The sequence below is a fragment of the Mesitornis unicolor genome, unplaced genomic scaffold, assembly GCF_000695765.1.
Source record: "Mesitornis unicolor isolate BGI_N332 unplaced genomic scaffold, ASM69576v1 scaffold16954, whole genome shotgun sequence".
NCBI lineage: Eukaryota > Metazoa > Chordata > Aves > Mesitornithiformes > Mesitornithidae > Mesitornis > Mesitornis unicolor.
This window is the reverse complement of record NW_010180935.1, coordinates 22,633-37,697: the sequence shown is the minus strand read 5'-3', so window position 1 is coordinate 37,697 and position 15,065 is coordinate 22,633. Positions and strand designations below refer to the sequence as shown.

Here is a 15,065-nt window from a genome sequence, read left to right as displayed (position 1 = left end):
CCCGGCTGAAGCCGACGAAGAAATTCTCACCCACTTCTCCTGCTGCAAGTTTCAAGTGCCTACAGCATTTGCTGATGCTTTGAATTGCCATCTCAGAGTTACATGAATTTGCTGGGACACTTCTTCTGAAGCAAAGCTTGAGAAAGAGGAATTACTATATTTTTCCAACCTTTTTAATCTCTGCCTCCCCGCACAGCTGCAGTAAACTGTGGTTGTGTTGCTTCTTACCCGTCTCACAGTAGGGATCGCCATCTTCTAAGTGGAAGACGTTATTGCGGATGGGGTTATGACAGGCCACACACACGAAGCAGGAAACGTGCCAAGTTTGTTTCAAAGCATTTATTACTTCCTGTGGGGATTAGAAAAACTGTTATTAACACATTATTTTGATGTGATGACTAGGTTGCAGTGACCATGCCTCCACACTTGATTTGCTTCAAGAATACTTTGTTTCCTACTGCTACTTTGAAAATGAGTTGTTCGCAGAATTTCTGCTGATGTTTAACTTAATGAGGGTGCTTTATTTATGGTACGTCTCCTTATTGTCATAAGCAGCATTTCATTTTTTGGAAGGTTCAGTGTAAAGTCAGACAGATTTAACATCTCATTTATTCACCTCTTTCATTTTAATCAGGATCTCAACCACAACGGTCCCCTGAAATAAGAAAAGCAGCATCTCCTCCATCTCCTCAAGTCTGTGAATAGTTAATCAGAAGACATCACACAGAAAATTATGACTGCTCCGTGTTGTTTTGGAAGGCGCTACAGTGCCAAATATGACTTGAGAATTGCCCTGCCAGAGCCCTGTGTGACCCTAGTTACACAAGAGTCCAGACATATTGCTGTCTGCAGTAAAGCAGCGGACGATCAGCTGGCAGGCTCAAATTAGCAATATTAGTGCCGAGTAGGATAATGTGTCTTTCTATCCACACTACCACTGGGAATATTTCAGTACTTCACATCTGGCCAAACGACGTGTTCCTCAGTGCTCAGCTCGGCTAAGGAGGATTATTTGTTTTTCCTTCCCCCTCGAATTCTGTAAAAAGCTGCCAATTAAAAGTGTTTTGCTCAAGAAAATCTAGTAATCACAACAGCTACAGAGCAGCTTCGTGAAAACTTGGAAGAAACAAGGAGTCTACAGCACCTTTTCTCAAAGAGACTGAAAAGGCTCAACATTAGAAGAGCCAAAACCATATTCTGTACATGATGGGCACTGAAAAGGTATGTCAGACTAAGTCTGGAGGCATGCAAGCTGGGCCAGATAAAAGGTAATTTCATTACACAGAAGCACTGAACACTGTGGGGGTTGTTCCCACTGAGAAACAGGGCACTCACTGGTCACTTACCCCAAGGATCTTCCTCTGGCACTTTGAACACTCAGGGGCGAAGAACTTCTCATAGCAGACCTCGCAATACAGCGCCCCTTTCTCTTCCACAAATCCAATGTAAGCCATGGAGGTTTTGCAGTGAGCACAATTAAACTCCTCTGGATGCCACGACTTCCCCAAAGCTACCAAGAAGGGTCCCCTGATTAGAAAGAAGAGATTTTGTCAGCAAATGCCCCTGGGTTGGCTCCTGCAAAAGCTGTTAATAGGCTCAACATTTGATACCTCTGTGCCATTATGACCTGTTCACATTTATTGCTCATTCCCTCTTTCCTCCTACAGGCTCCAGGAAAGCATCAGGTGTCAACCAGACCTATTCCCATTGAACTATCTGCCACAAAGACCTGACCACAATAAATACCAATTCTCTTTGCTTCACTGCATCAGAAATTTTTTTTGGAGCTACGTTAAATACAGTGCTGAAGTGGCTGCTAGAGAAAATGAGAAGGAGGATGTTCCCAGTTATTTCCATCTATTGCAAAGAAATACTTGACTCAGCAATATCATCAGCTTTCTTTCAGTGTGCAATTGTATTGAGGTCACAAATTGTTAAGTAGACTTAACTCCATTAAGAGCCAATAATAGCAGTACTTGTGAGACAAAAATTCAATTGCTGTCCTTATCTGACATGTTTGTTACACGATAACACACTCCAGTTGTTGGGGCTTTTCCTTAAAAAGCCAGTTAAAATAGGACCATTTTCTGCAAGTACAGTCTCCTCTATTATTTGCAAACACAAAACGATGATGCTTCTAACAGCATTTGTCTGGCTGATGCAACAAGGTTAATAGACAAAATAAACCTGTCCATCTCTTAGTCAACAAAAAAATTTCCAGTTTGTAACTCACAAGTCCCACATATACCATTGTATCTGTATTCATCTGAAAACATATTTAGCATGCTAATTTCTTTAATGAACATATTTACTTTAATGAGGTGTCTCTAAAGTCCCACCAACACTCAACCTTCCAGACTTTAGGTTTCAAGGGAACTTTGTGGTTTATCTCCCTCATCAGATTTCCCTGTTTTGCAAGACCAATACAGATGCCATTCTTTTAGTAATGTATCACTTTTTTTACTGAGCTAATACTTCACTGCAAAAAGAGTGTAAAGCACTACTATCACTACATTGTTGCTAAACATTTTCTTTTAATCAAGTAAGCTTCAAGAATGTTTTTGTGTAAGATAAGATTTTCATATGAACAAAGCAACAGCATTAGAGAAATAAAAAAAACCCCCTTATTATCTGCTTCTGGGGTTATACTGACTCTAAAATGGGAATATAAGTGGGCAGAGGACAGAGAGCAACTTCCTTGCAAATAGGGGGTAATTATTTTCATTTCTCTTCTACATTTCCTCTGGAGATGCTATGTATTTTCAACAGGATGAAAGTCAAAGATAAGGGACTCAAGCAGATTTAGGATGAGTCACATACCTGAGATGATGAACCTATTTAATCTGAAACAGTTTCTTCCATTCACCTCTGATTATTGGAGAGAAAACAGTGAAAAACGGCTCATGGAGAGCAGCTCATAGCCCTTTAAGGAGGGAGTCGGGGTTGAGCGCAGCTCCCTGGCCCCCGCTCCCAGCGGATGCCTGAGCAGTGCAAACACTGACCTAACCCGATACCCTCCTGCCGCTCAACAAGCACCTTTTTACATCAATGCCCTTGCAGTTATGTACTGATCAAACAATACAAGCCCTTATGTACAACAAAGTGCTCTCAGTGCGCCGTGTCAGCACTGGCTAATTTAACAGATTCATTAACACGGGGCTGACACCAAAGAGGCTCTCCCGGCTCCAGGTAGGATTGAGTTTCTGGCCATCTGCACTGAAACGATAGGCTCGGTTAGCTCTGCAATGGAAAGCAAGATGGGAGGGGAAGGAATTTTTACAACATCTGCTGCATTTAAGCTCTCCAGAGTTTACAGCCCTGACATGTTGAAGTTTGCCATTCGGGACAGACGGATGGGGAACAGCCCGAGAGTGCATCTACAGAGTTTCTTTCCCCAGGTCCCCAGACAGCTGTGGCCGTGCCCTGCACAATGTCTCCGAGGTGTTCCATTAGCAGCCTGGCTCCCTGCGCACACGTGGCCAGAAGAACGCTTTCTAAATACAATTTTACTTTTAATCAGGTCGTAGTTTAAACATGTCAAGCTGATGGTGCAGCTTAATGATACCAGTGACTTAAAAGCTGCCCCAAAACACATGGAAGAAAGGAAAGAAAATAAACACCTGCCACATAAAATTCACTAAAACATGATATTCAGAACTTGGAGGTGTTCCTGGTCTCTGCACATTTTTGCGATCAAAACGATAGCTTCCAGTAATGAAAAGTATTTATTTGTTGTATTCATGTGAAAAGGAGTTTAAAGCCCCAATTTTAATAAGGGGGTCACATGCCCACACTCACAGAACCTGATAAGAAGTAACTAGAGCATGAAGATGCTAGGAAGATGGCTGCAGAGAGCTTCATCCTTTCTTCCCCATTTAAAAACAAAAAAAGCCCAATAAAAAAATTCCACATTCCTCTGTCAACTATAATATATTTTTAAAGGTGGTGCTAAAAACCCATGTTCCTTCCATCCAAAGATATGGGGTGATCCAGCTGGCAACAGCTGGCTATGAATGCACTGCTATCCCAGGCTACTGTGACATGCTAAAGATTTCTGAACAAACTTCTGACATCACCATCTAGACCACACGAACCAAACTCACAGATGGAGGTAAACAGTTGTAATTATTTTTTTAAAATAGATTCTGATGCTCTTACAACAATATTTATGGACTCTTATGCCCCAAAGGATCACCAGGTACATAAATTTGGTAGCCACCTAAAACATCTGGGTCCTGCATGTAGCAGTGTTATAGGGGCAAATTGGAAGGAGAAGTAAGTAATGTACAGGGAATATAAGTGTAATTTCACTATCTTTACACTTGTAACTAACTGTAACTTTATCTGTATGGTCATGATGTATTAGTATGCTGATAATCTAGCTTCTCATCTGGCTTTTATTATGATAGCAAGCCAGAACTGAAATTTGGTGGTAGAGAGATTAAAAGGACTTCCACACCTGCTAAGTAGGTTATACCATATAGCAGCCTACACTGTAGAAAGTTTCTTCTTCTTCTCATTTGAAATTGCCACAATACATAATTTCTGTATAGGAGATGCTGAAGGGAAGCACTATTTCTACTTTCTCCCTTGGGCTTTTAAAATAATTACATCTGACAAAACCAAATCATCATACACAAGTGGACAAGCCAAAGAGTATGCTCTGAGCAGAGATCCAGGGAAAACATGTGTGGATTTCAGAAGGACAGCCAACTCTGCACTCTAGCACCCAGTAAGACTGCCTGGGATCCAGAAGTCTTCACCATGAAATGTCAGATGCTAGTCAGACCATCACAACAAGTAGATCATGGGAAATTTAATTTGCCCCCAACTTTGATTCTTTCAGACATGGAAAGAAAAGCTTACTTAATGAAGCTTTGGAAAAACCTGGAATCTTCAGACAATCATGCTATGAATAATTAAAGATCTATTAAAAAGTTATAAGACGTCTCTAAGAAATGGTTTTGTCTCAACCAGCCATGGTTATTCTATGCCTGAGTGTAAAGTAACCAACTCCACAATGCATTTTGGCTTCAAAACAGATGTACAATGCAATGTCACTTGATCCTCCTCCTACCTTTTCATAGGTAATGCTACCGCTAAGGGCATGAACTGTAATTATGCTAAAACTTGAATTCAAAATGCCATTACAGTCTTTCAGATCAACTGTATGCTGTGAACATGAGGCATATTTGGCATTGATTAACACACATCAACTCACCCTCAAATGAAATGATGCTTCCTTTTAATAATTGAGGTGGCATTTAATATATGAAGAAATGTAAGGATTTAAATGCCACCACCAAATTACAAAGAAGTTAGAGGTGAGTATCAGTTACTATTCATGAAGAGGTGTCACTTACAATAGGTGACGATGGCTTAAGGACTGTCAAGTTGAGCTCCAAAGTTTCTCCTCATGCAGCCACTAAGGAGCAAAGGTTGCTCCATGAACCAATACACTCCCCTACTTACAGGGCAGCAGCTCATCTCCTTTTTACCATGATAAAGGCAAAGAGTAGAAGCAAGTGATTTAAGGGCCAACAGGAGAGGTTGGCTGCTCAGGAGTGATCTGGGGACTGTGCTGTGAGACCCCACAGCACAGAGCATCAGCAACCCCTGCTAAACCACAGATGCTGTAAAAGATACCAAAGTTTCTTACATGAAAGATGCAGCATATAGTGGATTTGCTATGTTTGTATTGATCTTTAAACTGAAATGATGGTAATGAAAAGGAAAACTGCTTGCATAATATTTACTAGGCACAAATCCAAAGCTCTCCACTGCCCAAGGAACAAAAAAATCAGAATACTAAAGACAGACAGGATGGTTATATAGGCCAAACTGTTCAGCAAATCAGATTAATCTCGTCCAAAAAGTGTGTATACTTTTTTGATATTAATCTTCCATTTTGCAGTGAAGCAAAAAATTTGGATTAAAAAATATGTACACTTATGCTGGGAATGTGTGTACATTTTTCTAGGGCATTCAGATCATATATTTTTATTTCCTTGACAAATATAATGGTAGTTGGAAAATCTTTTCCGAAACATCACGGAATAGTGATTCCTCTAAAATTAACCTCATGTTAACTGAACTGGTAGTGAACTATCAGAACAGAAATCTAATGAAAGTAAACAAGCTGGACTCGATTCATGCCTAGAGATCAAGTGATCTGAGTTAGCTGCACCTTCTGATGCAGAATCCAAGCCAGGGCTCAAAAGGCTGTAAAAACTCATAGTGGAAAGGTTGACTTTTTATTATACTGAATGAAATTTGTACAGCTCATAGAGCTCCTCATTTTTCAGAACTCATGTTTTCTAATCAAAAAGTCTCTTTCTTGAACCATGGTGAAATATAGTGCAGGCTCTCCTATTTTGCTCACTGAAAACATGGGACACAGATGAATAAAAAATAAATACTACAATGCATTACTTTCCCCATATGGTTCAACACCATCGATGACTAAACAAGCAAGAAGAAAACATTTTAAAAGAGTATGTCTTCCAATCATAGAATTGTTTAACTTGGAAAAGACCTTTAAGATCATCAAGTCCAACTGCAAACCTAGCACTGCCAAGTCCACTACTAAACCATGTCCCTAAGTGCCACATCTACACATCTTTTAAATACCTCCAGGGATGGTGACTCCACCTCTTCCCTGAACAGCCTGTTCCAGTGCCTTAAAATTATTTTTTCCTAATAAGATTTTTTTTCCTAATATCTAATTTAAACCTCCCCTGGCACAACTTGAGGCTTTTTCCTCTCATCCTATCACTTGTTATTTGGGAAAAGAAACTGACACCCACCTCACACACCCTCCTTTCAGGCAGTTGTAGAGGGCATAAGGTCTCTCCTCAGCTTCCTTTTCTCCAGACTAACACAGCTCCCTCAACTGCTCCTTCTAAGACTTGTGCTCTAGACCCTTCACCACCTTATTTGCTCTTCATTCTCTAACATTGCAGGAAATTATTATTAAACCAGTCCTAGCAACTGTTAAAGCTCTATTCCCTGCTTTTCTTACATGGATAGAGCCTGCTATTTTTCTTCTTCTCAATTAGAAATTTTGGTTTATAAAGCATTTGTGGCAAGTTAGTCTTTAGAAGACTATGCTCTCTTACTGGTTTCCAACTAGCTTTTCTTCTCTATTTGAATGGGTATATAAGTGAAAACTAACTTGTTTACTTTTATTTGGTTTTACTTTTTCTCTACTCCACCCAGCTTTCTGGTTCTCTGTAAAACAGGTTGTAAGGCTGTGACTGCTTGCTGTTCACAATTATTTCCTTCCATCATTACTCTCATTCTCAGTTTTGTTAAACAAACCATGCATGAAAACAGTGCTCTGCATTGCTGAAATGAAGCCTTAAAATGCTTGTGACTAAGGAACCCAAAATCATGAAAGCAAAACAAAACAGATAGAAACTAATAGCTACAAACCTGATGACTAGATTACAGTGTGCGCACATGGGAGTACGCTTTCCTGCTGGAATATGCTCTGCCCTCTGCACCAGCGTGTCTTGCTCATTCAGCTGAGGTGCTGTCACAAGTTGTTCACTCGGGGCAGTTGTTCCGGGTGGTTTAATACTGTTTGATGTCCATCCACTGGCAGGCACTGGGGAAAGAGGGGCAAAAGAATTTAGAAGACCATCTTTCAGTACCAATTAAATTATTTTGAAATACAAGCAACCAGCAACATTTGCTAACAACTTTGTCCAGTGCATACCTGCCTACTTAAAGGAATAAATTAAAAAGCACTTATTTTCCCCTCCTCCCCCACCAAGTAAGTCCTACCTTCTTTATGAAATGTCTGTGAAATAACACAGAATGGTTTTGGCTAACTTGAAGTAGTGGACAAATTTCAACATACTAAAGCAGTTAGGCGAAGGAATATACAACGTGTGAAGGCATTATTTTGCCTTACACACAAAAGCTGAAGCCAAGAATATCAGTGTATGAAGAGAGATGGGAGAATATGACATACCTACTCAAAACATTTTACAAGGAGTGCAATAGCTCATACATCATCACTAACAGATTAAACAAGAGTACACATTCAATACAACATGTACAGGAACTTAAAACACAGTACTGTATAAGGAAAACATATTTCTAAATCAAATTTAAACACTGGTCTAGATCTCTAGATACTGCCAATCTGAAACACTCCAAAAGCCACGTTCACATCCTCTTTATAAAAGTTATGACACTGAAATAAAAACCTGACGCTTTCAGGAATGTACACATCCACACACTTCCACTTGCGCTCAGGTTTTTAGAGTTGTAGAGCAGACATAAGCTTTTATGGAGCATGAAAAATGCAGTTACAAAAATGAAAGGCACAGATGATATTTGTTGCCATGGGTAATGAAGAAACAAACAGTCCTCTGCTTTTCTTTCTCCTGTATTGATACATGTACCTTGGTAATGTACAGGCTACAGCATCACAAGTTTATGGGAGCAGTTATTGCTGTCAAAGTGCAGAATTCTTTTTCAGGTACACTAAAACCCCATACATTTCCATAGCCTTTTGTTTGTAACCACAGGCAAGAGAAATGGAGAGGGTTTACTTGGTGACCTGGCTTTAGTGCAGCCGTACTAAACCTTGTAAATCAAAAAGTGAAATTAAGATCCGAGTGGAAGCTCAGAGAAAGACACCCAAGCAATGACAGAGATGTCAGACAGCGCAGGATGATGCTTCTGCTGCAATGATGCAGCTCTCCAACATGAAGTCAGGGCATTGGTATGTAGCCTGGCAAGAAAACTAGTTTGTGGAGCTGTTAGTATTTGTGTGAATCTTCCTCTCCCATCTTTCATGTCATCTTCCAGGGAAAAGATGAAAAATTGCTTATCATTATCTCCCTTAATGTAATGCTGACCAGCCTCAGCCCCACAGAAAAGTTGCAAATACCTCTCAGGCAAAATATTGCATTCCCTGCTCAAATGGATGTGGCTTACTAATTCACAGAGGAGATTAATTTAAGTGACAGCAAACGCACATAAAATTCAACAGAAATGGCAATCCCCTATTTAGAGAAGCATGATAGCCACGCACCACACAATTTAATCAAACCCATCCAGTGAGCCTTAATTAATTACCCCCCACCTCTATTCACACTTATTTGTAAGCTAAGGCAACATAGCTGGAAGAGAAATACTTTTTAATACCAGTACTTTTGTATTATAATTATTCTTTGTATTAATCCATTGATACAGGCTCAATACCTACTTTTGCTTACTCTTTCTCTGTATGAAGCAGCAATATAGTCAGACACCCTATTTTATCTCACTGGCTGGTTCATTAAATTTTCTCAAATCAGGTCATTTCAAGACAGACACATTTTTGGATCTCTTTCAGTATCTAAATTAGCAAAAATTATACCAGTTCATCAGTGGTTTTTGTTGTGTTTTGGGTTTTGTTTTTAAATATAAGATTATTTCTTATATTTAATGCATAATTAATTAATTTTCAATATCTTGAAAAGTAACACCATGATTCTAGAAACTTTCAGCATTCTTGAGTAGAAAGTATTTAGGAATAAAAGCACTTGCTCTTGAACAAGTCGCTCTGCTACTGTACTTTATTTTAGATTATAAATGCCTGCTAAACTGAAAACCTAAGAACAGATAAAAATGGAAAAGGTAGCAGAAAGGCTTTGAAGACATGAACAAAAGTGGTTTTGATTAATAGCACTTTCCTCCTCTGTCATCACACATAGCTTTCTAATTTTCAGGTTCTATTTCACGAGAAGACAAAAATACACACTAAATCCAAACCTGTTTGAAGACTGCTTTTGCCATAAATCAAACTGTAGTGCAGTTTCTAGTATATTGCTAATTTCTGTTTGACTCATCTGCTGAATCCCAAAGCCCACTCAGACACATGAGCTAGCTCTTGTTTGCACTGTGTAGTTAAAAAAAAAAGCTCTACTTCTTGTTTAAAGGGGAAAAAAGTACAAACAGCACGATTATTCCCTTTTCTCTGGTCTCATTACAGCTTTCATTAATGCTGGTTTTATGACTGATGCTTTTCTGAACACCACTCAACTTCAGAGTTCCTACTGGCCAAGAGCAGGATTTGTCTACGTAAACTTTCAGAGTTGTTAGACAAATCAGTCATTTCTGAGTTATTCAAAGCACTAAAAAAAGGAAAGAAGGAGATAACTCTTTAAAAGTTTGGGAAATAACTTTGGCCTACTAGCAATACTAGTGAAAACAAAAATACTCTTTCAAGCAAACTGTACCATAAACCACACAAACTTGTATTGTGTTAAGCAAGAGCTGTGGCCTACACAAAACCAAGCTGAGCATTTAGCCCTGAGGGCCAGTGAAGACAGATGGATCACTTCCACCAAAACCGGTGAATTCGGGTTCAACACCCAGACCTCCAGCAGACACACAAATCCCATGGGATCACAGCCACAGTAAGAGCAATGACAAATAAGCCCTGTGCCTTCAGATACTTCTATATTTGCCAGAATATTTTTGGATACTGAACAAAAACTGAGTTCTAAAAGGCTTTTCAACTGTCATGTGTAAATTTATGTCATTACTCTGGGTAGGTCTACTATGATGGGAACAATATCTAATTGATGACCGCAGATGCCATCTGCAGCTAAGAACTAGGCCAGAAGAGGTTCCCTTCTGCTCAGAAAACTCTGAAAAGCAAGACCTTACAACATTTTGTCAAATGCTTTCTTCTTTCACCTTGCGAGGCCAGTGCAAGGCCTGGACTATTTGTCCCAACAGCGTTCTCTCAGGGGGTATTTTTTCTTTGCTAGTATTCACCTTAAGACCTTGTAGGTCTTGCACAGTATTATACCCCTCTATTCCTGTTCTGAACTGGGCACAAGTTTATTTCAGTCGAGATCTTTCATCCTAAAGGAGTCAGTCTGCTTCTATTGCCTTTAGGTCCACAGTCCACATTCTTATTAAAGAAAACACAGCAGTGAAGTACAGTAATAGCTCTTTCACCACGTTTAGTATACTAGTTTCTCTGTAAACCTTCTACAGTCATTCTGCTAGATTTTTTTTCACTATAGATCATTCTTCCTTTCTGACCACTTGATTTGCCTCAGTTTTACCTTCCTCATTCCCACCTGAACACCAGCCAAAGGACAGCTTTTATTGCCCACTTGTGTCTTTCATAGGCCACAAACTTGCCTTTAACACTCTAGTAATTTTGGCAAAGGTTCGTTACTTCCACTGCAATCCAGGGAGCATTTTTTTGTTGGAGGTGGTATTTTTGTTTGTTGGTTTGGTTTTTTATTTTAAAAACCCCACTATTAGTTCACCATTTAAAATATCTATGAATTCTCAGTACTTTTTTTTCAACAATATTCAAATTCTTGTAGCTAGAGTTTCAAATATTAGGTTTGTTTTCTTGTTTAGATTGAACACTGATGTTTCCCAACTATACCTTCTACTTAAAGAGCAAGTTTAACTCTCCTGCACTGGACAAGAAGCTTTGTCTGCAAGCAGAGAGGAAGGGGACACTCAGAGTCCCCACATGCCCCTCCTGACCTTTCTCTTCCCTATTCCCTTGAAAACCTTTCATATTGAAACACAACCACATGATTTAAAGAAAAACATCAGGCCCAGCAAACTTAGGCAGGTGTTTTTTCTTGCAATAAGAAGCTTTTACCAGGGGACACCAGTAATGACAAGGCAAGTACAAATTATTACACTCAATCTCAGCAAAGACCTCTCAACTCTTGGCAATCACTGAGCTCTCCTGTGGCTTGTGCTTTATACTTTCCTTTTTGCATTTTACATACATGATTTTGGATCCCATCAGCAGCTCTGTTCTCAGAGAGTGTTGGGGAGGTGCCCGGGTACCCGAGATCTGGTGAGATACAGGCACATTTTTGATTGCAAATGATGATTATGTGAGGATTGAAAAGGAAACAAATCCAGGTGCCTCCTGACACAACGTCACCTCATGTATATTCTGGGCACCACTTTTGTTGCTTGAAATGGGACAGAGCACAGCAAATTTTGTGGGTGCTCTGAAGAGTTATAAATTATAATAATTAAATACAAAAAATAAATAAAAAATAATTTATAAGGCTTATACACCCCATCAGGAGTTAACCTACCCTAAGTGCCAGGTAGGTTTGGGTTCTCTGTAAGTCAGGAAAATATCTCTGTGGCCAAATTTTGAAGTTTTGCAGGCTTCACTTCACTTTTGCTCTCTTTAATTAAACCTTCCAAAGCACTGTTGATTTACACTTGTGTATTGTCATAGCTGACTTTTCTAAAACAGAAAACACTCTGTACCCGACTATTAACTTCTTACTTTATTAGGTTTAAGTTTAGCAAACCCTCAATGTTTGCTTTCACTAAACTCCTTGGTATGGCTAGTTTAATATTTAACAAAGTTTTAGGCAAGGTAAAGAAGTGGCTTTTTTTTTCCTTTTTTCAAAAATCCCAGTGTGACTTTGCCCTCTCAATACTAACAATGGGCTGTTCCATCGCTGAGCACATGGATAACTGCAAACACTGGCGAACGCTCAGGAAGACAAAGGGAGAAAGGCGGATACGCGGCGCTGCCAAAGTCACTTTGACAGAGGTTCTCCGGTGCGTAGCAACAATACAACAGCCTGAACTGTTTAACGCTCACTTAAACATAACATCAGACTTCATGTAATATCTATAAATAACAATGCTACTTTAAGCGGTGGGAGTGCCAGAACTTCATTTTAAAGTGTTCTAACTTTAGTGATTTATACGCTGCTATCAAACTACTGTATTATAAATGGAAAATATAAAGCTTCATACGTCCAATATTCTGACTTCTCTTAATATATCTGTACAGTAAGAAATCTTCCTGCTCCTTCCCTCCAAACCAAACAGATGGCCGGATGAAGCAATGAGTCTGAAAAGCTCGGCTGTCAGCTCGTTACATTAGCCGTGTATAACACCCCATCCACTCCCAGGCCCGCGTGAAATTGCACAACTTCAATGCAGAAAGCCACAGGACAAGAAGAAGGCAAGGAAAAAAAAACCAAAACCACAAAAAAAAACCCCAAACCTTGGGTTCAGCGGTTTTTCTCTTTTTTTTTCCTCTACTAAGTCTTGGAAGCACAGTCAGAGCTAAACCCCTGCCACTGATTAAAGGCAGAACAGGAAGGATTAAACCATTATCATGTCTTTAAAAGCCAGCAAAGGCTGGTACGTGCCCTGTGGAAAATCACAACAGGTGCCACCCCGGTCCAATTTCAATGACCCTTGCAACTCCAGGGGCTAGTTCCTGCGCTAGTAACCAGCCTTTCAACTGGAAAGGCTCTGGCTAAATTAGCTGTAAAGCATCTTAATTAAAATTAGTATGGTGGTTTTGGCTCGCTCAGCCTGTCTCCTTGTGATCTGTTACATCACACACCATCACAAATTTGGCACAACTGGCGTCACTTTTACCAAAAACATGCCTCGAGAAGAAAGAGAAAACAAAGACCTGCACAATAATGTTTAATTTCTCTGAAGTGACAGTTTAGAAACCTATTTGGTAGCTTTCTGCCAATAGCATTTGCCCCCCTTGCTTTTGGCTCCTGCTTTGACCTCGACAGCATGATGATGCCTACAGAGAGCGTGACTGTCCAATCTGGCTCACACGCAGATTATCTGCCAGTTTCATGGAACTGATGTTTAATGATGAATAGCGGTAAGAACACATTTACCAGAGGAATATTGACTTTCATTTGTTGAACAAATACTAGGCATAATTTTCAGATGTCCTGCACCTGAACAGGACACCTCACAGCTTTGATCCAGCGCTAGCAAATGAAGGAGAACTGATCTGGCGAGCCAGTCTGTGACAACAGGCAAGCTGCATTTACGAAATCAACGATGACGAGCATCTAATTTTGCAAGTTGGTGAATGTTCCCACTCGATGGGTGTGAAATACCCACAGAGACAAATAATCTCTTCACCTCTATTTAAATAACTAGAGAAAGGAACATGCAATCTATCTGATTTATGTATGCAATTAATTTAAATGCACAGCTTGGTAGAACAGCACATGAATTTAGCAACATCAAATCACAGGAAAATTGTCAAAGGTTGTATTTGTAACAGCTAGCTGAGACTCTGTTCAGCGAATCATGTAGTGAGGTAGACCAGGTCATTCTGCCTCCAACAAGTAGATAGTACATTTCTGCATCATTACTATGATCTGCCCCTTCTTAAATACAAACTTTCAAGTTTTAGAAACATATTCATTTTTTCACCATGTCTGCAGGAGTTACAATTTCATACTACCATCAAATTGAGTTTGACATTTATAAATTACTCCAGTTTCACAATGGGTTTTGCTTGGCTAAGTGACTTCAGGTTACTTAACTTGTAAGAACAAATTCTTGAGGTTTGCTGTCACATGATGATATAATAATTTAGATTACAGGAGAAATAAATAAGAATAACAGTCCATATACCAAGATCAGGAAGCTTTTGTGTTTTGGCCTGTCAATCATACCACTGATAGACAAGGCTTTCTGATTTTATGAATGGTGACTGCATCAGAGGAGCAATCATTAACAAACTTTTTCAGTGAAAAATACTGGAACTGTTTGTGTTTTGAGACTGTTTCTCGCAAAGGCCTTACCACCAATATAAGGATTTGTCTTAACAACTTGTAGCATTACTTGTTTTTCCCCCCAAGTTCAGACCATGGTCCTCAATGGGCACTTAGCTCCTTGAACTACTATAATAATTAGTCCTGCCTTTAATTTCCTGATATAGAAAGGAAACAAATTGGGGTGAGATGGCCCTAAAAGCAAAACTGCAGAACTTTATGAACAAGGGGATGCTGACTTAATAGTTTGGTTGTATTTTCCATGCAAAAGTATTCCCAAAGGTGATGGGCCATCAACTTAACTTATCCAGTAAGCATGGCCTGTAAAGTCAACAGAACCGAGACTGGGGCTGGGGTGATTACAAATGAAACACAGAAAAAATAAAGGTGACACAGACAGAAAGTGCCACAGTCCATCCCATTATGGATCTTGTGCAAGTCCTTACTGGCAGGACAAGCTTTTTGCAATAGCACTTTAAGTCTTGGTGCCTCCCTCTTTCC

At 39.6% G+C, this 15,065-nt stretch overlaps 1 protein-coding gene across 1 annotated transcript in view; it reads right to left on the bottom strand.

Annotated features, from left to right (window-relative positions):
- LOC104539669 (PDZ and LIM domain protein 5-like) overlaps positions 1–15,065 on the bottom strand; it is a gene marked incomplete at its 5' end in the record, with an annotated part of 39,455 nt that overhangs the window by 4,742 nt on the left and 19,648 nt on the right. Inside the window, 3 exons of the mRNA XM_010183256.1 lie at positions 229–349; positions 1,347–1,527; positions 7,435–7,609. Of these exons, the coding sequence (XP_010181558.1) occupies positions 229–349; positions 1,347–1,527; positions 7,435–7,609 (477 nt within the window). The remainder of the gene's footprint in view (positions 1–228; positions 350–1,346; positions 1,528–7,434; positions 7,610–15,065) is intronic.